At 42.9% G+C, this 26,015-nt stretch overlaps 1 protein-coding gene across 3 annotated transcripts in view; it reads right to left on the reverse strand.

Annotated features, from left to right (window-relative positions):
- Positions 1-2,523: 2,523 nt before the first annotated feature.
- LOC120018167 (roundabout homolog 2-like) overlaps positions 2,524-26,015 on the reverse strand; it is a 67,933-nt gene continuing 44,441 nt past the window's right edge. For 2 of the 3 annotated variants that reach the window (XM_038961213.1, XM_038961212.1), the window contains 21 exons: positions 24,039-24,166; positions 20,547-20,671; positions 18,736-18,907; positions 18,307-18,512; positions 16,855-16,936; positions 16,427-16,601; positions 15,178-15,344; positions 14,905-15,026; positions 14,556-14,772; positions 14,159-14,274; positions 13,370-13,553; positions 12,908-13,126; positions 12,471-12,513; positions 12,244-12,350; positions 11,626-12,009; positions 8,881-9,019; positions 7,608-7,975; positions 7,049-7,165; positions 4,163-4,342; positions 3,728-3,867; positions 2,524-3,128 (listed from right to left, as the gene is read on the reverse strand). In XM_038961213.1, coding sequence (XP_038817141.1) covers positions 3,042-3,128; positions 3,728-3,867; positions 4,163-4,342; positions 7,049-7,165; positions 7,608-7,975; positions 8,881-9,019; positions 11,626-12,009; positions 12,244-12,350; positions 12,471-12,513; positions 12,908-13,126; positions 13,370-13,553; positions 14,159-14,274; positions 14,556-14,772; positions 14,905-15,026; positions 15,178-15,344; positions 16,427-16,601; positions 16,855-16,936; positions 18,307-18,512; positions 18,736-18,907; positions 20,547-20,671; positions 24,039-24,166 — 3,478 coding nt within the window. In that variant the 3' untranslated portion in view covers positions 2,524-3,041. Of the gene's footprint in view, positions 3,192-3,727; positions 3,868-4,162; positions 4,343-7,048; positions 7,166-7,607; positions 7,976-8,880; positions 9,020-11,625; positions 12,010-12,243; positions 12,351-12,470; positions 12,514-12,907; positions 13,127-13,369; positions 13,554-14,158; positions 14,275-14,555; positions 14,773-14,904; positions 15,027-15,177; positions 15,345-16,426; positions 16,602-16,854; positions 16,937-18,306; positions 18,513-18,735; positions 18,908-20,546; positions 20,672-24,038; positions 24,167-26,015 lie in introns of all 3 variants that reach the window. The other variant, XM_038961214.1, reaches the window with a different exon arrangement.

Raw genomic sequence — 26,015 nt, forward strand, 5'->3', positions numbered from 1 at the left:
AACAGCCAGTGATTTGCTGAGAGTTCTGTTAATATGAAATCCATTTAGCATACACTTTTATCCAAAGCAACTGAGTGCATCATTTTTTTCCATATGGGTGGGTGTAGCACCTCGCGGAAATCAAACCCACCCCCTTGGCACTGCTGGCAGTATGCTCTTACCAATTTAGCCACACAGGACCTCCTAAATTGTGATAGATTGTGAATTCATTTCCTAGTGTTCACATTTTGAGTCATCCTTAGGCTAGATACGAGTCTGAGACAAAAAATAAGCTCCATTGTGATAGCTTGTGTGGCCTAATGGCAAAATGATCTGTGGATCCTACATACAACTCATGACTGGGCAGAAGGATAAATGCTATGTAACAGCCACTAGATGGTGCCTTCTATCAAGTCAAACATATCCACATATGGAGCAAGTTCAATAGGTCTCTCTTACTCTAACCAGTATCTGGCCAACTGGTAATAAGCATGTGTGTGTTCCTTGTCATCCTCCACATGGTAACTGACTCCGGAGTATTTAGTCAAAAGTGCATGGGATCATCTCTGCAAATTCTCTCCGTGATTACATTCATGTTTGATTTATAATCTAATCTACAGTACCAGTCAAAAGTTTGGACACACCTATTCCTTCAAGGGTTCATCTTTATTTTTACTATTTTCTATGTTGTAGAATAATAGTGAAGACATCGCAACTATGAAATAACACATGGAGTAACCAAAAAAGTGTTAACCAAATCAAAATATATTTTATAAGATTCCACTTGTTATTTTATAGTTTTGATGTCTTCACTATTATTCTACAATGGAATGAGTAGGTGTGTCCAAACTTTTGACTGGTACTGTATATCAGATCACATTAAATTCATAATCCCATCATCTGCCATTGATAAACATTGTGTTATTTTATATTCTTACTGTGTGTATGATGCTGAAGTGGATTCATGGTTGACCTTTTTTATATTAATCTTTACTCAGCAGATCAGTTCTCATATCTCTAACCCCATCATATACAACTGATCAGGGTTGGGGCCAATTCAATTTCAATTCCAGTCAATAAAAAAATAATTTTAAATGATTTCTCATTGAAAAGCATTGAAGATAATTAGAATTTTAGTCTACCTTCTGAATTGACTGTAATTGAAGTGAAATTGACCCAGTGGATGTTTGTCTATTTCTGTTCCTATACTAATGGGAAAAAAACTATAGATTGAAAAACATTCTATACAGAGACATACTGTATGTGAAATGGCCTTTCAGTAGTCTGAGCCTTGCTGGGAGAGGAGCACTGAGGGATTGTGATTCATAAAAATACCCTAATCCATAAAACAAACATGCAAAAAATATTTTTTTAAACAATGCCCCCACTGCTTAATCGCTTTGCTCTAAATTCTGATGGATTATCCCCAATCTTTGTGGGTCCCTGTGGACATTTGGGAGAGAGATGAGTATTTTGGGCTCCTGAGTGGTGCAGTGGTCTAAGGCACTGCATCTCAATGCACGAGGTGTCACTACAGTCCCTGGTTCAAATCCAGGCTGTATCACATCTGGCTGTGATTGGGAGTCCCATAGGGAGGTGCACAATTGGCCCAGCATCATCAGGGGTAGGCTGTCATTGTAAATAAGAATTTGTTCTTAACTGACTTGCCTAGTTAAGTAAAAAAAAAAAATGCTTATCATACACCGTCTTGCCCACTCCCTAATTTCAAACAGTCCCAGAACCCATCATCCACACTAAGTAACTGTGTCCAGAAAGAATGTCCCTTTGAAGTCCAGTGACATTCTACTGACTTTAAGGCATGGTTCTTCTCGTGCTATTTTTACCCAATATAAAACAATATTCATATATTTCTGCTCCCTGGCACCTGTGTTCTCAAAAACCCTAAATGTTCTTACATAACAGTATCTCAAGCAGAGGTTTTCAGAATGACTTGGAACATTGGGCAGTATATATACTGCCCAATATTGAAAGATAACAATAATATTATTGATACCAGTGTACCAGTCACTAGAGAGCACAGAACAAAGGAGGTTAATATTGTACAGAGAGGAGCTTTTAGAAACCTGGGAAGAGTATCTCACAGGTGGAACAGCTCACATGCTCCTCTCTCTCCCAACCTCATCCACAACACTCCCAGCCAGCCAGTTGATTTAACACACCTCACATATACTTCCCAATGTTCCACACTAAATAAAAACCTCTCCCTCCTCTGGCTACCTTTTAACTGTAGCATATCCCTGACTGTCACAGTTCTCGCTACTGTAGTTTTGTGGTGGGTTGTCCTCCTCACCACCTTACTATTAACTACTTTCTACTGTCTGGTAGAAAACACAATCTGAAATCTGTCTGGGTTTAGCAGTTAACTATTATATCAAAGTCAGTGCACAGCGGCACAATACAAAGAACCCAGGAAAAAGGGCACATTCTCATAAACGTGAATCAATACAGCAGGCATGTACAATAGGATTGATTACCTACACTTGATCGATTCCAGGAAACAGTCTAGTGAAACATGTCTTTAGAGTAACAAATGTTTTATTGGTATTTTTTTAACAAATCATTCAACTGATGACAGAACATAACAATTGGTGTTCAACAAGGGTATAGGTTCACACATTTTCAGCATCACAAACTGAAAGGACAAGGCTATTTCATCTGGTGTTGATAAGATCGATATGTCTGTTTAGAAGAAGCAGGAGGTTTACGCCACAATGACAGCGAGAGAGAAAAACTGTAAACACACACTCTCAGATGGTCTTGTTAACAGAGTTTCTGCCTCATATCCTTTCATCACACAAACATCACCAGGGTTTCAGGGTAAACAACAAAGTACATTCAAACATCTGTTGTATAATATCTACAGTAATTAAGACTTTCTTTCCTTTTTTTCAAAATACAATATATTATCTTTATCCAAGATCCTGTTTAAAAAAGTTGCTAAGATGTCTATATACATCGAGGCAGGACATAAAATCACATACAAATTATCAAACGATAAAAAACACAAATATGAACCAATATCGAAAAGGCAGGTGGCAAGCCTACATGCTTTCACTTTTGTCTTCAGCTCCTCTTTGATACCATGGCAACAGGCTGGAGTTCAGCAAAGATGGAAGCAGCAAAACAAGCTTTAAAAAAAAACATGGCGGAGAACTTCACATCACATAATCTGCTTCCAGCTATATGAGGTACTGAAAGTAAACAAACATTAAACTCAAATCAGCAATGTGGCTGGTGCCAAAAACTAATCCTGACACTAATTTAGCCAAGGCTTAGACACACAAATGTGAGTATTCCATTTATGGTTGAGCTCTTATAAATCTACTGACCTCCCATATTTGCTTACATCTATGCCATTGTCAAAACATTAATTTGACATGTCCATAATCTATCCTATGCAACATACTATAGATGAAAACACTAGTCTTGATTTGGCATTAATATTACCAATATGTTGGATAAACTGGACCAGATTAGTATAGAGATTAAAGCAGCAAAGAGCCAGGTGGGTCTTTGGCCAGTGGGTCTCTTGGCTCTCTGTGCCACACCAATCAACACTGATTAAGATCCAAAATTGTTTTGGATTATCACCAAATCCTTGCCTTACATTTACCCACTATAGTAATAGACTAGGAGGACAACAACCAACACTGATAACAACTATAGGACTAACATGTCTCTACTGAACCAGACCAGGTAGTCCTGCTGTCCTTCACACTAGACTCACCTCGTCCCTCCTCTGGGCAACTCCAGGCCCTCTCTGTCCAGTTGAAGCCCGCGAGGAGGCCCCTCCACCAAGGGAACCGTAGCAGGACATCTGACCCCGGGGCAGAAAGCTGGATGGGCAGTACGGGATTACCCCCTCATCTGCAGATGACAATATGCAATACCGCAATCACTCAAAAGTACAGCTGGAATTATATGGGTCAGATTCTAAGTGCTGGACCAGACTAGACCCCCCACCATCTCTGGCCACCTGGGTAGAGGGGATTGTTGCTCGATGTGTGCTTAAACCGATGCACTATTCTAAGTCCACTGAGGATTTGTATGCATATTAATGTAGACGGAGCATTACTAGACCTCAATCACAATATGAGTCTGTGCTTGCCGCTTTTATATTACTGTACGTGTATTTGCATTAATTAGATGGTTTGATGCATACCTTGTGAGCCCCTCATGGCAGGCCCTCTCTTCTGGGGTGAGGAGTAGTCTCCTCTCCTCTGTAGGGCCGGCGAGTTCTCCGCCGACGGCGTCCGGCTACAGCCCAGCACATCAACCAGGAGCTGCATGGGGTCATCTGCTGCGGGGGGTGGGGCCGGCGGAGGGGGCAGGTCTGCACAGACTGATTGACAGCTCATGAAAAAAACACTGCCTTCACTCGACCACAGGTTACCTCTTTAAAGCACTGCTGTCTAAATGTATAGTACAGGACTTTGAAGTGGAACTGACAGCATTTTAGCATAAAATCTATGACATTTTTTATTTTTTTCTGACAAGTGAACACTTAGATATGGTAATTTTCATGTTTTCATAAATTCTTAGTATTTGTAATTCCCAAACATTCTAAGGTATTTGTCAAAATTCTATAGCATCATTCACTTTGAGTGGGAAAGCGGCCATGCGTTTGGACAATTAATAGACACTGCAGTAAATAAATAAATCTGTCTCGTCCAGGACCAGAGTCTACTTAGACTGGTACACCATAGCCAATCAGAGCTACAGTATAGGCCTGTGCCATCATTCACTTTGAACTGGACTGTGTGTTTACAGGCAGTTGCAACTGCGCGACTTTAGATCATTAGAACGCATTCGCCAAAAGCCACAAAATACCCCTGAATGGATTTCTGCAAATATGTCAATACCACTTGGGAGTCCTCTTACATTTGGGAACTTTACAGTCCTATTGATTAAACCACCATGAAAAGGTAGGCTCTCTCTCCTTCAGTTATGCACATCAACAACAAAAAGATCAACAACTAATGCTAGCCAGAGAAAGATGAGCTAACATCTAACGAAGGAACATTAGATAAACACCAACTTTTTCAAATAGCTAGTCGTCAAAATTGCACTGATAAACGATGGGTAATTGTAGCCTGGTTAAAGTTAGCTAGCTTGCTACTTCCTGACACAAATGAGAGAACACCTTACTCTGACCATTTTACTCGCCCTAGCAGAGCTGGTTAGGCTGTTTACATGTTGTTATCTAAAGTGTTCGTGACTAACTATTACTTTCTTTGCCTACATTTACTAACAAGTCATATTCAGTGGATGTTGCGCGTTCAAAAATTCATCAGTTATTCTGTGCTCTGGCACATTCAGAAGAGAGTGCTCTGAAATTGGAGTAGATAGCTAGAGTGAATTTGCAAATTACACCTGCATCTCTAACGTAAACTCACCCCATTCCGTACAAATGTGCGCAACCGCAACATTCATACGAGGCTACAAAGAAAACTAATGGGACTGTAGCGACTGTGTTGACTTCAAAATCAGGGGTGTGAACTACGTTTCTATTCAAGCGTTGATTGACATGGTAATGGATCTATAGTATTGGAGAAAAGTTGAAAAAAACGGACCTTCCGTTACATCGTGACGTGTCATGTCGTAACGTACAGCCTGCATAAAGCAACTATTTCTGTCTTACAACCTCTCTCCACCAGGTGTAGCACTTCTCTCATCGTTTAAAAACAAGAAATGGACAGTAACGGGGTAAGGGGGGATACCTAGTCATTTTTTGCGTCATCATTGCATGTGATCATGATTCTCAAAGCCGCTGTTTACTTCTAAGATCACTTTTGCACCGTCCTAAAAACCCGATTCAAATTCGACATAAACCTTCAAATAGGTATGTAATGACACATTATATAAACTCTTTATAGTGTTTTATTTACATTTCAGAGGCGATAAGGTGATAAGTTGGACAGATCGAGTGAAAAAAAGCAATTTTCCCACACAACATCTCTCCTTCTCAATATCACGCATTAGTTTTGCTTCCCCACCCGCCATTTTTTTAAAGACCAGACGGAGCTTATTGCATTGTTGAATTATGCAGAAACGGGCAGCGTGGGGGTCATGTAATTGATTCTGTTGGAAAGGGGAGAAATTGTGCTTTACAATGGTATTGACATTACAGTTGATCTGGAAGTATTACGTTTTTGGGGCGCTAAAATAAGGTCAATTGTACGGACCAAGGCGATGTACAAAAGTGAGTGAGTTTACGTTAGCTGTGTATAGCCACCAAAAAACAATATGAGGAGAAAAAGTCAGTCACTCCTCCAATGACATGACATCCTCCTAGCAGCTAGCTAGCGATTTAACTAACATTAGGATCCGAGTTTTTACCTTGCTACATAAATAGATACGCTAGCCTATTAGCCACGTTATGACTGACTAGTGATCATTGCCCTTGCTAGTTTGATTGTATTGTCATATCCAGCCTTAGTTACATTAAACCATTTTTGTCCAAAATATTGAGCCAATGGAAACTGAAACAGTGCATCTCAAATGGAGGCAGCAAACAATGTACCAGGCCAACTGTGATTTACAACCGGATAGCAATATTTTTTTGACTACCAAGAAACGTATTGGTGAATTATATTAATAATGCATTGAACGGCATCAATCTATTCTGCCAACAATGCCTTAGTGTACGTCATGGAATGTTGAGGCAATTATAACTTATTTTTAAAACATCTTATTAAGTTGTCTTGTAGCATAAACTGGGAATTAGATATTTAATACTGATATTAAGATTGTTTGTTTGTTTGTTTGTTTGATATCTGGAAAGTAGTTAAAACGCTGTCAGTTCCACTTTGATGTGTGACCAAAATGTAAATGTGCTGTAAGGATGTGGCTTGAATACCAAAGCAGGCATGTTACTTATGTGCATGTGCTAGCAACACACCACGAAGTTAGAGCCAGTGAGAGCCATTTCTAAGTTCTTGGAAATAATAAGATGGTGTAACTTGTTATTACAAAAGCTATGTGTGGTGCCTTGTATAAAACCTTCTACAAAGAGAAGATAACAAATGTAGCTGCCAATATGTCTTACCTGCTTGGTCATGCAGCTCTCGTCGGTGCTGGCCCTCCCTGAGGGCTTTCTTCTTGCTTCTGGTTCTGTGTCCCTGCGTAGCGTATGAGGAGTCAGCCGGGAAAGGAGGAGATTGTCCTGACAGAACATAACAGTGATGTCGTCATCATCAAGAAGACATTCAGAGGGAATAAAAGATACAGAGCCATCTCATAATAGATCTGATTTGATTTTCATGTACAAATACTTTGTGTTAAGTAACATAATAACATTGAAAAATTCAGGATAATTATGCAGTTATGGATTAGCCTGGTAGCAGATCTGTCTGTGCTTTAGCCAACTCCTCTTGTCCTTTCGTTGTCATGCCAAACACGGACTGTATGTATGGCATGGCAACAAATGACAAAGAACGTGGCTAAAGCACATACAGTTCTGTGACCAGGCTGGTCATTTTCAAGAGGCTAGCTACACATATAAATGATTATCCTATATAACAGATTATCCTATATTAATAATTATCCTAGAACTATAACAGAGGAAAAGGCGTGTAAAGACAGGGGGACAGGTGTGTACAACTAACCTCCTCTGCCACTCCTCTCTGAAGTAAAGCTCTCCCCTGTGAAGGGGTCTCCCCATTGGCTGGTGTGGTATGGCCCGCTGACGTCTATATTGGCAAACAGGTTGGGGTTGGAATGGGAGACCTGGGAACCGGGCTCGTAGTGGCCCCGCAGGTCAAAGTGCTGCAGCCGGGGGCTGTCGTTGGGGTTGGGGGGGGGTGTCTCCTCTTGGGGGGAGGGGGGAAGCGTGGCTGTGGACTGTAGGCTGGAGGTGGTGTCCTGGGCCAGCTTCTCTCTACTGAAGGAGGGCAGGCTGGGTAAAACCTGCCTGGAGCCATCCATCAGGTGAGTCCTTGCTGGCAGCGGGGGACACCTGTCCTCATCAGAGTTACTGGGAGCGGGAGGAAACATGATTAGTACATGGGGGAAAGCGAGAAAAGAACCCTGGTTTAACAACTAAGAGGACCTGACACATTGAGTGAAAAACACTGTCAGTAAGACCCCAGTATAAATCTAAGGGGTCTATCTTTCACAATACTTGTACATCATCAAGAAAACTCTTCGAGGCACATTAACAGCCATATCCAGAGACTGTAACAGTAGTTGACAGTGTTACATTTGAAAAGAGGAACCAGCAGCAATGGGTTACAAAACAGAAGACTTCAAATTATTTATGTTGCCGTGACAACGTCAGCGGACATCAGAGCAGATTTAACAGAGAACATGTTATTGAAAAAGGAAAGGGCTAATCAACACTGTCAGATGATGGCTAATGTCATTACAAAAAAAGACAACTAAGTCAGACCAGCTAGGTCCCCCCAGTTATGGCCACAATCTCATCTGTCACAATCTGTTAGAGGAAACTGTACACTCCCCCTGATGCAGCCACACTAAGAGTCTCTCCTGAGCCTCCAGACAAGAATGTTTTTAACTCCAACTTTAACCGTAGTAAACTTCACTAGAGTTTATAATCTGGATTGAACTGGAGGTCAGGTTCCGGCCCTAACGTCATGAACTCTTGCTATGTAGTTCAGGTAAACTATCAGGGCAAATAGAGTGCAAGACAAACATTCAATCTAAACACAGCCCTCATATGAGGGTGTCAGAGAATAGATAAAAAGGACACATCAGGAAAAATCACAATGAGTTATGGAGAAAGGGTGCAATATGTAGCAACTTCAGCACTACTAGTTCTCTTTCCCTGTACTGCCATTTCCCTCCTGAACACCGGGAGGGAAATGCTAACAAGCTATCCCATGGGAGGGTGTCTACAGAGGACGTAGCGCTGGGTGTTACCTGTTCCTCCCATCATCCTGATCTCTGTTGGTGTAACCACATCCTTTATTAGCAGGCAGTGGTAGAGACAGAACGTCCTCCCAGTTGAGTGGTGTAGGCTTAAATGGAGGACACACTGACCTCTGCTTCACCAGCTTGGCTACAGTACAGAGAAAGCAGACAACCCACACACTTAGTTAAATCAAGCTGAAGAGAACATTGGTCAATTTATTTATATACAGTGGGGAGAACAAGTATTTGATACACTGCCGATTTTGCAGGTTTTCCTACTTACAAAGCATGTAGAGGTCTGTACTTTTTTATCATAGGTACACTTCAACTGTGAGAGACGGAATCTAAAACAAAAATCCAGAAAATCACATTGTATGATTTTTAAGTAATTAATTTGCATTTTATTGCATGACATAAGTATTTGATACATCAGAAAAGCAGAACTTAATATTTGGTACAGAAACCTTTGTTTGCAATTACAGAGATCATACGTTTCCTGTAGTTCTTGACCAGGTTTGCACACACTGCAGCAGGGATTTTGGCCCACTCCTCCATACAGACCTTCTCCAGATCCTTCATATTCAGGGCTGTCGCTGGGCAATACGGACTTTCAGCTCCCTCCAAAGATTTTCTATTGGGTTCAGGTCTGGAGACTGGCTAGGCCACTCCAGGACCTTGAGATGCTTCTTACGGAGCCACTCCTTAGTTGCCCTGGCTGTGTGTTTCGGGTCGTTGCTGGAAGACCAAGCCACGACCCATCTTCAATGCTCTTACTGAGGGAAGGAGGTTGTTGCCCAAGATCTCGCGATACATGGCCCCATCCATCCTCCCCTCAATACGGTGCAGTCATCCTGTCCCCTTTGCAGAAAAGCATCCCCAAAGAATGATGTTTCCACATCCATGCTTTACGGTTGGGATGGTGTTCTTGGGGTTGTACTCATCCTTCTTCTTCCTCCCAACACGGCGAGTGGAGTTTAGACCAAAAAGCTCTATTTTTGTCTCATCAGACCACATGACCTTCTCCCATTCCTCCTCTGGATCATCCCGATGGTCATTGGCAAACTTCAGACGGGCCTGGACATGCGCTGGCTTGAGCAGGGGGACCTTGTGTGTGCTGCAGGATTTTAATCCATGACGGCGTAGTATGTTACTAATGGTTTTCTTTGAGACTGTGGTCCCAGCTCTCTTCAGGTCATTGACCAGGTCCTGCCGTGTAGTTCTGGGCTGATCCCTCACCTTCCTCATGATCATTGATGCCCCACGAGGTAAAATCTTGCATGGAGCCCCAGACCGAGGGTGATTGACCGTCATCTTGAACTTCTTCCATTTTCTAATAATTGCGCCAACAGTTGTTGCCTTCTCACCAAGCTGCTTGTCGATTGTCCTGTAGCCCATCCCAGCCTTGTGCAGGTCTACAATTTTATCCCTGATGTCCTTACACAGCTCTCTGGTCTTGGCCATTGTGGAGAGGTTGGAGTCTGTTTGATTGAGTGTGTGGACAGGTGTCTTTTATACAGGTAACGAGTTCAAACAGGTGCAGTTAATACAGGTAATGAGTGGAGAACAGGAGGGCTTCTTAAAGAAAAACTAACAGGTCTGTGAGAGCCGGAATTCTTACTGGTTGGTAGGTGATCAAATACTTATGTCATGCAATAAAATGCAAATTAATTACTTAAAAATCATACAATGTGATTTTCTGGATTTTTGTTTTACATTCCGTCTCTCACAGTTGAAGTGTACCTATGATAAAAATTACAGACCTCTACATGCTTTGTAAGTAGGAAGACCTGCAAAATCGGGAGTGTATCAAATACTTGTTCTCCCCACTGTATATATATATATATATATATATATATATATATATATATATATATATATATATATATATATATATATGTTGAAGTCGGAAGTTTACATACACTTATGTTGGAGTCATTAAAACTAATTTTTCAACCACTCCACAAATTTCTTGTTAAAACTTCTTATGGCTTGGGGGCGCTATTTTCACGTCCGGATGACAAGTGTGCCCAAAGTAAACTGCCTGCTACTCAGGCCCAGAAGCTAGGATATGCATATAATTGGTAGATTTGGATAGAAAACACTAAAGTTTATAAAACTGTTTGAATAAAGTCTTTAAATATAACAGAACTGATTTGGCAGGCGAATCCCTGAGCACAATCCACCTAGGGATTTTTTAATTTTTTTTAGGTCAATCTGTTTTCCATTGGGTTTCTATGGCAAGGCCGGTTGTGATAAAGCCTGGAATCGAACCAGGGTGTCTGCAGTGACACCTCTAGCACTGAGATGCAGTGCCTTAGACCGCTGTGCCACTTGGGAGCCCAGTACAATTGAGATGGTTTGGGATGAGTTGGGGCCACAGAGTGAAGAAAAAGAAGCCAACAAGTGCTCAGTATATGTGGGAACTCCTTCAAGACTGTTGGAAAAGTATTCCAGGTGAAGCTGGTTGATAGAATGCCAAGAGTGTGCAAAGCTGTCATCAAGGCAAAGGGTGGCTACTTTGAAGACTCAAATATTTGGATTTGTTTAACACTTGTTTGGTTACTACATCATTCCACATGTATTATTTCATAGTTTTGATGTCTTCACTATTACTCTACAATGTAGAAACAGTAAAAATAAAGAAAGACCCTGGAGTAGGTATCCAAACTTTTGACTGGTACTGTATATCCTCACCACTTAACATTCCATGAGCCCTTAACTATAGTACATGAGAAGTGTAATAGATGCCTGTACCATTGCTTGTCCTGGCGTACTGCATCTTGGCGTACTCTACAGACTGTCCAGACTGGATGGTCCACTGGTCCAGGTCTTGCACCAGACCGAAGAGGCCCGAGTTGGAGAGGACGGGGGTACTGGCATAGGAGTCAGGGCCCTGGGTGCAGGGGGTGTTGGAGCCCCGGGTGCAGGGGGTGTTGGAGCCCCGGGTGCAGGGGGTGTTGGAGCCCCGGGTGCAGGGGGTGTTGGAGCCCCGGGTGCAGGGGGTGTTGGAGTATGTGTTGTAGTAGGCTAAACCCTGCAAGTCCTCAGCAGCAGCTGTATTGATGGTGCTGTAGATGGGACTGTCAGTGGACACTGAGCTGTATTTCTCAGACTGGCTCAGGTAATTGGAGATGGCAACTGCAGAGAGAAATAGAAAGTCATTAAAACATTTAAAAAGTCAAACGCATTTCATTGAATGAACCACTTGATCTTCCCTCTGCAATTTCCTGGTCAATCACAAAAGCTCAAATAGGTTCTATCATTTGAGCAGTAAAGGCAGCGTATTACTATTCATACTATTCATTTTGCTTCTATTCAAACTACTGCATTTTATCCCATCCCAAGTCGCAAGACGTGACTGTCGGCTCTCACCATTGTAGTATCTGTCTGTAGAGTCCAGTTTGCCAGAGCAACAGTTGACTGAGTCTTTTCCATTCTGGGCAACGTTCCCCATGTTGGAGCCCAGCATCCCTGGTCTACTGTAGACAGATGGAGAAAACTAAAGGTCAGATATTACTGTAAGTCTGTGCTGTTTGTAATAAAAAAAACGAGTCCACTCATGTTTACATTGATTCTCTGAGTTAAACCAAGATCTCTACCTTCCATTGCTGAGACCAGATCCTTCACTGTGAGCGAATCCAACTGCAGGAAAAAACAACAAAAGCAATGGCTGCAATTAAAATCTCTCTTTATTATGCAGTGGCTTTCATCTAGGGCTGTTTGCCAAACAAATTCACATAATATGCCGTATACTCAAGGGCACAAAACAGTGTGTCCCACTTGTGATTCAGGCATGCCGTTTTTTTGTTGTCATTTCATTAAGGCCATGCTTCTGAGTCTGACCTAGATACGCCTTTTAGTGTATCACAGCAACACTAGGATTCAGAATCCACAGATTACAACAAGTCACATTTAAGACACTCAGACTTGGCAAATGTGATGGTGACAGGATTGGAACAGATGAGTATTGTAATGCTAATGGTATTGTTTGTATGCTATGTGAATACAGTGTCGGGTTGAGGATGTTACAGTATACCTGCAGGTGTGTAGGCGAATGATGTGGTGTAGTGTCCCAGCTCCTTCCTCCTGCGGTGGCGACAGTACAGCCAACCACTGAAGCCCATGAGCGCCAGCCACGGAGCCACACCCAACCCAGCGATGAACGCTGGTTGGCTGACCACTCCCGTGATCTGCTCTGATAGACTGAGGCTGCTGTCTTTCTGCAGACGGTCTGAAGGCATGTCCAGTGACAGGGCTGAATGATAGAGAGTTCAGGTTATCGGTCTGGCAAATTAATTTCCAATATGGCTTCCTGTATAAACAGACAACTAACTAACCCCATTGTTTTTTTAGCAAGAAGTGTTGAAATACAGTATACCAGTAACAAACAATTCAGAAACCTCTTTAGTCATCTCCCATTACCGACTGAGGACCAAGTTGACAGGCTATTAATGTTGCATCTAAGGAAGGGTCTATTCTAGTGGTAAAGCTGACTCACTGAGGACCAGGTCTATAGGTGGGCTGTGTTCACCAACTCCCAAGATGGTGACTGCAGCCACCATCACATTGTACTGGAGGTCTGGTAGCAGCCCAGTCAGTAGGATGGACAATACTGCTCCATCCACTGTCCTGTTGATATGGCTCTCTGTCTTCATCTCAGAGTCACTTCCCAGGCACCAGACCTGACAGACAGAGAAACAAGCGTGATATTAAGTGGTGGAGGGACAGAAATGACCTACAACATTTAAAAACACTAGAAGCATCAAGTCGATCATGTTGCCAAGAGGACAACTGAACCATAAGCAGAGATATTTTGTTGCTGTAAGCCAGCTCAACATGGGGATACGATAGGCTTTAAAAGCCTTTCCAGAAAAGTCTGAGAACATTTTTTGGGGGACTGCAAATCAAAACTTAGAGGCGATCCAATCGACAAGATGAGGACAAGTGATTTAAATCTGAGGACAAAATTTGTTCAATTGTGTTTTTGTATTCTACAGAAGTGTTGCTGTTAACAGATACTAATCAGGGAGCAATTTGCAACGTTTAATTAAAACCACTAGCACAGCATTTCTGTTCTGCACAGCATGTTTTGGCAACAAGGATAAAACCGACTGCTTAAAATCAGCACATGCGGATTCAAACAAATATTACATTTTTCTTTCCCACGAACAGCTGTAGTGACTAATTAACTGCCCACTTTTCACTATATTAACATCAGACAGTAGTCTAGAGTAGCACTTTCCTCCAACCAGGTACAGCTTCAACAGTCTCCATGCTGTAATCTCACCTTGTACTCCAGGACTGTACCACTCTGAACGTCAGAGGGAGGCTCCCAGGAAACACGGATGCTGGAGCTGTTGCTGAGCTGGACCACTGACACAGCCTGCGGGGGAGCACTCAACACTGGAAGGATGTGAATATGGAAAACTGTTAGTTAACAAGACCCAGAGGATCAAAAAGAGTCTTTGGTCAATAAAATTGATTTTCCTATACGCATGTGCTGTGGTGTACTAGAGAAGCATATAACAGCATTGATTAGAGTCATTTTAGAAGCAAAAAAAAAAACGTTACTAAATTCAAAGGAAAATGGATTCTTACTGCCCTTGCAGCGACAATAAAGACGTCTGTAGGCATTGTACACTACTTCAGAGAGGGACGCTCCTGCATCCCGCTGCGTGTCTTACCTTCCTCAGGGGTGCGTAGCAGCACCAGGGGGCTGTCCAGTCCCTGCAGCTCGTTGAAGTAGGGAAGGACCTTCACCTCATACTCTGTGTCCGTGCGCAGGTCTGATAGGACAGTGCTAAGCTCAGGCCCCGCCTTCACATCCTGGACCAACCAGACGCTGCCAGTGGAGCGGTACAGCAGCCTGTAGCCCTGCACATACTGAGACTGACGCGCCACCTGGCCAATGAAAAAATACAGGAGGAGGGATATAGAGGTGGGTATTGATCTACTCCGAGATATTGTAAAGTATGTAGCACAGTATAAAGTAGCATATTGTTTCTCCAGATTAGAATACTCAGTTTTACTCACAGTCCAGGAGACCTGGGCACTGGTGGGTGATAGGACCACAGGCTTCTGTAGGTAGACAGACACCTCCCCTAGTTCTCTCTGCACCTGTCTGTGGTCCACCCCCTGCTCTGTAGGACTCCCATCTACAACAACACAGAGAGAACTGCACTCAGAAGAGCCTGACATACCACACTGCACTCAAAACAGCCGAACATCACATAACACTTTACTACGAAACAGTTCAAGTGATTGAGTGATTATGCACATTATATGCTGTTCTGTGCCCATACTGACCCTGTGTCCTGATGGGTTCAGAGATGGGGCTGGGGTCACTCAGACCGTAGGAGTTGACCGCTCGGACGATGAACAGGTAGACAGTGTTTGGGTACAGGCCAATGACCGTGTGCTTCTCCTGTTTCACGCGGTCAGCTACCATCTGCCACACACTGCCAACAGATTGGCTGGAAAATAACATTTATCAATTACAGGTTGAATTCTGGTAGGATTGTCTGGCCTTGTCCTTATCCTGATATGAGGACTCGGCTAGCCGAACGAGTGGGCTAACATACTCCCTTAAAAGAACTTGAAAAACAACAAAAAAGTGACAGGTACTGTTTGACAATTTTGAGACACCGTAGCCAGTATACACTTCCTCAAAATAGTCCGAATTAATCTACGATAAGAAATCTACGCAAGAAATCTGTCATTAATTTTAGTTTGTGTTCAAACAGACAAAAAAAACCTTACCGAAGTCCAAAACGAACAAACTCTTCCGAACTCTGACCTGCTCCTTAACTAGGTGTCATAGAAGATCTGCATGGCAATCTGCCCTCTACAGTACTCCAACCCCCTTCAAGCATCCCCCCCCCTCTCCACTCTTCTTCCATTAAGCCCTGTTCGCTAGTCCTAGGAGGGTTAGCGGAGGAATAATAGGATATGTTTCCATCCAGCAGCTAGCTCTATTTAAAGACTGTGCTCTGTTAGATGAAGTTTTAGGAAAGCAGCTAACAGCTACCCATGGGAATGTCTCCTCTCAAACTGTGCTGTCAGTCTCAGTGCCAATCAACAGGCAGCCTGTTGGCCTGTCTGTGTCTGGCTCTGCCTGTCCTGAGCCTCTGACCTCTCTGCCTGTGATGAGAGCTCTCTGGCTGGTCTGCCCTTCCATAGCCCCAGGTCAGTGCCGTTCAGGACCATGGGGAAAATGCTGCTTTTTTCCCCTTTATGCAACTGATTCTATGATTCTCTGCTCCAGAACGCTTTATGCTTTTATTAAATCTGCCACGGCTCGGTTTCCCTTCATGTCGTTATTTCCTGACCCTGTAGCACATGTATGAATGGCTTAGTTAAACCAAATGGACATTCTCTGTATGTGAATACAATACACATCAAGAACACAACTGATATAGCAACAGACTTAGAAAGCATTGAAATAGAAATCCTCTATTTATATGGTGCCCTGCAGAGCCATGTATTAAGAGAGGTTGGGCAATGCAGTTTGCAAATATATGGCTCTGGTACCCAGTCCTTGCATGTCATACAGTACCTAAAGGCCTCGATGATGTAGGAGGTCACAGCGGCCCCACCCTCGTGGGGGTTGGGCTGCCAGGTGAGGGTGACTGTGCCCCTGGTCACCTCCGTCACCACAGGCTTCTGGGGCGGCCCTGGCAGCTGGATGGACTCTGACACCCGGGGAACTGATGACCCAGGGGCTCCATCCTCTGGGACACGAACAGGGATCCGGCATGAGATAACATGAGACACAGTGGTGGGGTGTGATAATGGTACCGGGATATAGTGGTGTGTGGTCGTGTACCGGGATATAGTACGAGTCTGTTGATATTCACACACAGTAGTGGTGAATACTGTAGCTAAAGCAGAAAAGTAGGTTTCCGTATAATGTAATGTATAATTTGAAACCAGTGGTTTTTGGTTTTGTGAGGCGCTGAGAGAATTGTGTGTGTGTGTGTTTACCTCTCATGGTGAGTGTCCCACTCCAGCTTGACTCGCCCGTGGCGCTGGACACCACACACGTGTACATTCCCGAATCCGTATCCTAGCAACAGATGTGCATTTTAGCTCCCTTACACGAGGAGAGGGGACCCAAAACATTGGAACCATGGTGCTTTAGATACTGTGTTTGCTAATCCAAGTGGAGCCAATCCCAGTGGATCTCCTCTTTTTACTATTTAATAGCTTTTTTGTTCACTGCTTTGCTGCCTGAGACTCACTTTTAGAAGTTTAAAAGGTAAAAGCTTTTATGACATGCCACTTTGCCACAAAGCAGACATCACTCAGCCACAGCAGCACTAGGAGTCCTGAGTGAACAGTAGTCTACATGGTCTAGCTCACAGGTGTCAAACTCATTCCACAGAGGTCTGAGTGACTGCGGGTTATCGCTCCTTCCATGTACTTGATTCATGAACTAAGCTCAATTATTAGTAAGGAACTCCCCGCACCTTGTTGTCTAGAGCTTAATTGAAAGGAAAAAAATAAAACCAGCAGACACTAGGTCCTCCATGGAATGAGTTTGACACCCCTGGTCTACCTGCTCTCCTTTTCCACAGTACTGTATACATGCTTCACTGGCCTAATGGTGCTACCAACACTGGGCTGGCGGAGTGCCAGTCTACTGTAACCAACATAAATTCATGTTAGATTTGACCTCTGGTCAAATGAACTGGTAGCATGTGGACAGATGAACTCTGTGTGAGTTTAACCACTGCTGAAATATTGAAGACTAGGAGGGGCATCGCTAGGCTAAATATTTTTAGTCTCTCTTTCTCCCTCTAGAACTGGTCCTCTCCCTCCCTCGTGATGCCAAGCTAATGCATCTCTTCTGTTCCATTGAGCGCAGTGGCATGGCATATTTCCCCCGCCTCATTGATGCATTGGACTTTGTGTTAATTCTCCAAGTTTGCTGAGCACAAATGCTGAGCATGACACAGTGATGACACAGAGAGAGAGAGAGAGAGTTGTGCCAGAGATGTAATTAAAGGCTTTGAGATCGTTAATCATGCGTGGCCACAGTCAATTATAACAAACGATCCTGCACTCCCCGCTCCGCACGCCCACCTCCAGTGAGGCCACAGCACAAAAGGGCCACTGACTGGTCTTTCATCAAAGCAGAACACATTTACAAACAAGTCCCTTCATTAACATTACACACTGCATAGGCACGTAATCACACCGGAGAGGTCTGTTTGAAATTCAGTTTCACCTAGAATTTCTTTGAAATGCAGAGAGGTATTTGTAATGGAGGAGTACATAAAAACGTTGATTGGTTGCCCTCTGGCATTGGGGAAAGTAAAAATGTATAGATGATGGATGGCATCTGTCCAGCCGCGCAATACTCATTTATTCATGAGGATCAAAAGACAAATCCGATCCCAGACATATTTTTATTCCATGACATCATACAAGTACCTCAACATTAGTGATCTGCAGTGTCCCGTTCTCCATCAGGTTCATGCGGGGGTCGTCCTCCACAATCTTCTTCCCGTCCTTTTCCCACCCGATCCTTAGTGAGGGTCCACCAATCGCATGACAGTGAAACTGGGCAACGGACCCTAGAGCCAACGTCTGATTGGCTGGGCCTTGGCGGATTATTGGTGGAACACGGTGTGAAGGACCTATGGGGGAGAGGGAATAACCGACAGGACATTAATGTCAGTGTGTCCTGTCACACACGCTGTAATGTCCACTATTTGACAGTGGTTATGTAGAGCTGTCAGAGCCTATCTGCCAATCCATACATGCATGTTATAATATCAATGTATTTGTACTGGGCTCCCCCCTCCCAGTACCATATTCCTTCCTCGTCCCAAAGTAACCCCCCCAATCCCTCAAACTCACCCCCTTCCACCTCCAGCAGGGCTTTGGTCAGGACACTTCCTGCTAAACTGATGGCCTGGCAGATATAATACCCAGAATCCTCTGGGTGCACGTCGGTGATGGACAGCTCTCCACTCATGGACACAGAGTAGCGGCCGGACTGGGAGAAGTGCTGGCCAGGAAACAGCAGCATCTACACACACACACACACACACACACACACACACACACACACACACACACACACACACACACACACACACACACACAGAGAGAGAGAGAGAGAGAGCGAGAAAGAAACACTTTCATCTTAGCTAGTGATGAATCAGAGATGTACTTTATGCATGCATTATACAGAATAGCAGGAGATGACTTGGGACTTTTGTTTTGGTCTGTTGGCTTGATGTGAGGTGACAGACGCTTTACACACGGCCAGAGTGATGAGAGGGAGATGGGCATGAATAGGGGGAAGGGACATCCTTCCATCCATCTAATTCCTGTAAGAGGCATAGACTCTTGTAGACTCTCATAGAGTGGACCAGGGTTATAAACCCACAAGATAACCCCAAAAGTACAGCAAACCGCTTCACAAGCAGGGGGACCGACCAGGCACCACAACTATCACAGACTGGAACACAATGAAACTTATTCAGAGGCTCAGGCCAACTTCCCCTGCATGGACCTGAGGGTTAACTCCTCTACCACAACCATCTAGTCAAATAAAATCTAATTGCATTTGTCACATGCGCTGAATACAATAGGTGTAGACCTTACTGTGAAACACTTACTTACATCTTTATTGTTCTCCCGCTGTTATCAGAATGTATTTCTATTAAGTTATAATGACAGAAGGCGTTAAACGTAGTGTTTCTGTGCCTGTTTCTGTGCCTATTTTTCTTCTCCCACCTGATGTAGCTCATCCGAGTCCCCCCTCTACCCTTCCTCCTTCATCGGTCTGCAGGCTACAGCGACTTCCTCGCCAAAGCATTCCCCGTCACTCTTTCCAACACGTATCAGTATTTGCATTTCACAGCCAAATGCAAATGAGCTCCCTCCCTCATTTCACCTCGGCCAACGTCTCTTCAAGAGCCCGGGCAATCATGAAAATAAGTGAGAAAGCGCTGTTAAATCTAACGATTCCCGGGTTTGTTTTCAAGCTGAGAGAAATCAAATGAGTCACCACCTAACAAACATGGTGAGAAAACTATTTATCTGCTGCTGATCAAAATAACGGACTGTTGAGCACAAATAAGGCTAAAACACCACAAAATCCTACTGGTCCCGTGTGGCTCAGTTGGTAGAGCATGGCGCTTGCAATGCCAAGGTTGTGGCTTCGTTTCCCACGGGGGAACAGTACAGGAAAAAGGTTTAAAAAAAAAATGTATCCACTTAAAAACAAAGTACATTTGTGAAAAGTGAAAAAGGCAAAGATCATTCTGGAAAAAGGTACTGACTGCAATATAAATAGTTCACTCCATATTGATTCAGTGGCATAGGAAGTTGAATATCTACTTGGTGTACTGAGGAGAGGGAAAGTTGTCGGTAGATGTTTCTAGTACACAGCTGATTGGGTGGCCTGTGATGAGCGGACTAGTTTGCCAAGTCGCTCTGGATAAGAGTGTCTGCTAAATGACTAAAATGTACATGTGACATAAAACATCACTACTTTGTTGATCAGTTTAAAAGTGCCATTTATCTACAACTACACATGTTGTAGTGTGTACAGTTGGAATTGTCTTTAATTCTTTTAACCTCTTTACAAGGTATTAGTCTTTTATTTTTTAGGGGGTAGTCTTTATTGGTCTCTCTCTGTCAGGAAGTGACACTGTTACCTGGCTTCCTTCTTTCTTCCAGAAGATGGCAGGTGAGGGGTTTCCTCTGGTGCCACAGCGGAAGGTGACACTGCGCCCCTGAGCCGAGATCTGGTCCCGGGGGTTAATGGCGATCTGTGGGGGCACTGGAGAGGAGAAACACTCGTTTAGGAGATTCAGGTTTTCGGCTTTAGCATTGAAATTCCCCATTTCATCCCGCCTCCCCTGCATAATCAATACCTACTCAGGAATGCCAGAACAGTATTGATTAAACATTTAACACTACCCTTTTACTCCATGATTTGACTGCTGTCACATTTAACCCTCATGGTTTCCCTTTCTGATTAATCTGCCCTCTCATTTTCACATTATCCAGTGATAACTTTGATGCTTATCTTTTATACTGAGATGAGCCATCATCTAATTCCAATCAAACTATTGTGATGGTATTTGTGGGTTTACTTTGGAGTGATATCAGTGAAAATGAACTGGCGGTCAAGTTGTGTGTTGTGGCCACAGCTTGCTTCTGATCCCATCACATCGTCTTCCTATAGACATTGACTGAACAACGACAGCACTGACTTCCCTTCCATAGACTCTGAGCTCTCCTGCTGTTTAATCTTCTCAGCAGGCTTTTCCCTGTCTTCTCTCTCACACACACACACACACACACACACACGATCAGGCTAAATCCAAGGGAACAGAGTCATCTGTGTCGTGTCTTGATTTTCTCACTGAGGGAGAAGACAGCAGATCTTCCCACGTCAGAGATGGAGCACACACACACACACACAGCCAGAGAGCGACTGACTTCACTACACTAACACCAGCCAGCAGGGGGATGTAACAGGGAACCGTGCAGAGAAACTATGTTACTAAACAGTCATGTGGTTTATGTTCACTTCAAATAGTCATCAGAGTGGACATGTAACAGAACTGCCTCTACCTTTTGATATTTAGATTTGTTTTTTACAATGTAAAAAAAAAAAAACATCAAATGAATAGTGGTATTTTCATTGGAATAATTACCCATTTAGAAATCATGGGTTTCTATGGTAACAAACATAACAGTATGTCAATGAATGTGTGAACTTTATGTCCTCATATATCAACACACTTCTTTAATAAGAGTAAAAACAGCAGATGTGTGTGTTTGATAGCAATCCTTAATCTGGTACACATTAAGTCACTGTGTCAGAGCACAGGCTTACTTACTGCACTGCTTGAGTGCTGCAACGGGCCAGTAGTAAGTCATGTTACAGGCTCTTTTATACCATTAGGTGCTGATGATACTGCATGCATTAAATATCACAACCCCGCCACCCTAGCTTTAAAAATACATTTGAAAGAAAATCTACAAAGTCAGAATGGTGAATTACAGAATGGGCCGACATGGATGGAGGTACAGTGAGAAACATCATGTGGGGGGGGGGGTAAAATGAAACTGGATAAGATTTCATCAGGACTGACAAAAGCAAATGGAGGATGAAGTCAACCCCGCTGCCCACTCAGCCAACACACACACACACACACCAAACACTGCACGTCTTATTAATAGTGGTCCTGCTCTCTGGCACACCATCTCCCAAACAGCTGTCAGAGGGAGTAATCCATACGGTTTAGCATAAGCTTCTTTCAGTGGAGTTGAAGAGAAGAGAGCACAGCACAGATACATTGATATTCCAACACATCCAGATGGATGGGAAGAGTTCTGACAACTCCGCATGACCACTGTCAAATGAAGTGGACATACAGTGCCTTACAAAGGTATTCACCCCCCTTGGCATTTTTCCTATTTTGTTGCATTACAACCTGTAATTTAAATAGATTTTTTATTTGGATTTAATGTAATGGACATACACAAAATAGTCAAAATTGGTGAAGTGAAAAAAATTACTTGTTTCAAAAAATTCTACATTTAAAAATAAAAAAACGGAAAAGTGGTGCGTGCATATGTATTCACCCTCTTTGCTATGAAGCCCCTAAATAAGATCTGGTGCAACCAATTACCTTAGTCACATAATTAGTTAAATAAAGTTCACCTGTGTGCAATCTAAGTGTCACATGATCTCAGTATATACATACACACACACACACACACACACACACACACACACACACACACACACACACACACACACACACACACACACACACACACACACACACACACACACACACACACACACACACACACACACACACACACACACACACACACACCTGTTCTGAAAGGCCCCAGAGTCTGAAACACCATTAAGCAAGGGGCACCACCAAGCGGCACCATGAAGACCAAGGAGCTCTCCAAACAGATCAGGGACAAAGTTGTGGAGAAGTACAGATCAGGGTTGGGTTATAAAAAAAATATCAGAAACTTTGAACATCCCACGGAGCACCATTAAATCCATTATTAAAAAATAGAAAGAATATGGCACCACAAAAAACCTCCCAAGAGAGGGCCGCCCACCAAAACTCACAGACCAGGCAAGGAGGGCATTGATCAGAGAGGCAACAAAGAGACCAAAGATAACCCTGAAGGAGCTACAAAGCTCCACAGAGGAGATTGGAATATCTATCCATAGGACCACTTTAAGCCGTACACTCCACAGAGCTGGGCTTTACGAAAGAGTGGCCAGAAAAAAACATTACTTAAAGAAAAAAAATAAGCAAACACGTTTGGTGTTCGCCAAAAGGCATGTGGGAGACTCCCCAAATGTATGGAAGAAGGTACTCTGGTCAGATGAGACTAAAATTGAGCTTTTTGGCCATCACAGGAAAATGCTATGTCTGGTGCAAACCCAACACCTCTCTTCACCCCGAGAACATGAAGCGTGAAGCATGGTGGTGGCAGCATCATGCTGTGGGGATGTTTTCCCATCGGCAGGGACTGGGAAACTGGTCAGAATTGAAGGAATGATGGGTGGCGCTAAATACAGGGAAATTCTTGAGGGGAAACCCGTTTCAGTCTTCCAGAGATTTGAGAGTGGGATGGAGGTTCACCTTTCAGCAGGACAATGACCCTAAGCATACTGCTAAAGCAACACTCAAGTGGTTAAAGGGGAAACATTTACATGTTTTGGAATGACCTAGTCAAAGCCCAGATCTCAATCCAATTGAGAATCTGTGGTATGACTTAAAGATTGCTGTACACCAGCGGAACCTATCCAACTTGAAGGAGCTGGAGCAGTTTTGCATTGAAGAATGGGAAAAAATCCCAGTGGCTAGAGCGTGCAATAGTTATGCACGCTCAAGTTTTTTTGTTGTTGTCTTATTTCACAATAAAAATATTTCGCATCTTCAAAGTGGTAGACATCTTGTGTAAATCAAATGATACAAACCCCCCCAAAATCCATTTTAATTCCAGGTTGTAAGGCAACAAAATAGAAAAAATGCCAAGGGGGTGAATACTTTCGCAAGCCACTGTAAGTGTGTGACTACTGTACTGCATGCATGAGTGTGCCTTCGAGAACGTATATCAGTGTGTGTGTGAGTGAGTGAATATTTGTTTCTTACCATGGACCTGTAGCATGGCTGATGCCTCGGTCTTGCCCACACTGTTCTCAGACATACAGGTATAAGTTCCCTCGTCCTCCTCTCTCACCCCGGTCAGACGCAGGCTGTTGTCACTGAGGATCTCAAACCTGGGACAGAGACACACAGAGAGTCAAAAGTATTTGCATCAAGTAAACCATTGAGAGAAGGAAAGTCAGACAGAGTTCTGAAATATTTTCATGAACTAAACCTGGGAGAGATTGAAACAGAGTCAAAGTCTTTTCCTAAAGTAAACCAGACAGAAAGACCAGGGCTGTGTCAAAATACCCATACTTGCATTCTAAATAGTAGGCATTTTAGGTATGCGAAAATAGAAAGTTTGATTGTATTTGAAATTTCGAGAATACGAGTAAGCTTTAAATGCCAGGATGTTCTACTAATTTTGAGTTTTCATCTAGTAGAATTCACTGCACACTTTTCACTGCACACGAGAATCGTCATTCCAGACTCACGTGTGTTTGACAACAGCTGATAATGAGATAATGGGACGCGCTGTACCCAAATGAACAAATGGCGGGAATCAACGCAATTGTTCATTAGATGAGGCATTTTTAGGATAGGTGAGCCCAGTATGTTGATAATAATAATTGCTTACCGCATTTGTCTTTACTAAACAGTACGTTCTAAATAGTATGTACTATGATTAGTTCACAGTATGTAGTTTTAGTAAGTAGTAAGCAAGACAGATTTTGGACATGGCCCAGGTGTGACAACCACTGCCTTTGAACTATGTAAAAGTGATCTTGAATGTACCGGACCCTCTGATCCATCAAAATGTAACTGTATGAAGTAATCTGAAACTGTCGATCAAAAAAAAGATAAAAACCCTATAACTTAATACATCTGCAGAGAAATATGCACAAGTCAACCGTGTTCGAGTCAAACAGCCAATCAGAATGGGCAGAGTGAGTCACCTCCTCACTCCCCGTAGTTACAGTATAATCATGATAATATTTAAATATTTTGCACCCGGATGATCTTCCAACTGTCAAGTTGCAGTCACAGGAAGAACATTACCAGTCAAGAGTTTGGACACACCTACTCATTCAAGGGTTTTTCTTTATTTTTACTATTTTCTACATTATAGAATATTAGTGAAGACATCAAAACTATGAAATAACACATGAAATCATGTAGTAACCAAAAAAAGTGTTAAACATATAAAAATATATTTGAGATTTGAGATTCTTCAAAGCTGCAACCCTTTGCATACTCTTGCCATTCTCTCAACCAGCTTTAGTAGTCACCTGGAATGCATTTCAGTTAACAGGTGTGCCTTGTTAAACGTTTATTTGAGAAATGTCTTTCCTTCTTAATGCGTTTGAGCCAATCAGTTGTGTTGTGACAAAGTAGGGGTGGTATTTGGTAAAAGACCAAGTCCATAATATGGCAAGAGAATGGAAAGTCGATCATTACTTTAAGAAATGAAGGTCAGTCAATGTGGAAAATTAAGAAATTTGAAAGTTTATTTAAGTGCAGTCGCAAAAACCATCAAGCGCAATGATGAAACTGGCTCTCATGAGGACCACCACAGGAAAGGAAGACCCAGAGGTACCAGGTGAAGCTGGTTGAGAGAATGCAAAGAGTGTGCAAAGCTGTCCTCAAGGCAAAACAGGAAAGGAAGACCCAGATCAACCAGGTGAAGCTGGTTGAGAGAATGCAAAGAGTGTGCAAAGCTGTCCTCAAGGCAAATGGTGGCTACTTTGAAGAATCTAAAATATATTTTTGGGTTACTACATGATTCCATATGTGTTATTTCATAGTTTTGATGTCTTCATGATTATTCTACAATGTAGAAAATAGTAAAAATAAAGAAAAACCCTTGAATGAGTAGGCGTGTCCAAACTTTTGACTGGTACTGTACATGTTAACTAATGAATCCTCACTGGCCTCCCATTCATGAATTTGTATTGGCTGAGGGAAGGGATGGCATGAATT

This window comes from Salvelinus namaycush, chromosome 23 (genome assembly GCF_016432855.1).
Source record: "Salvelinus namaycush isolate Seneca chromosome 23, SaNama_1.0, whole genome shotgun sequence".
Lineage (NCBI taxonomy): Eukaryota > Metazoa > Chordata > Actinopteri > Salmoniformes > Salmonidae > Salvelinus > Salvelinus namaycush.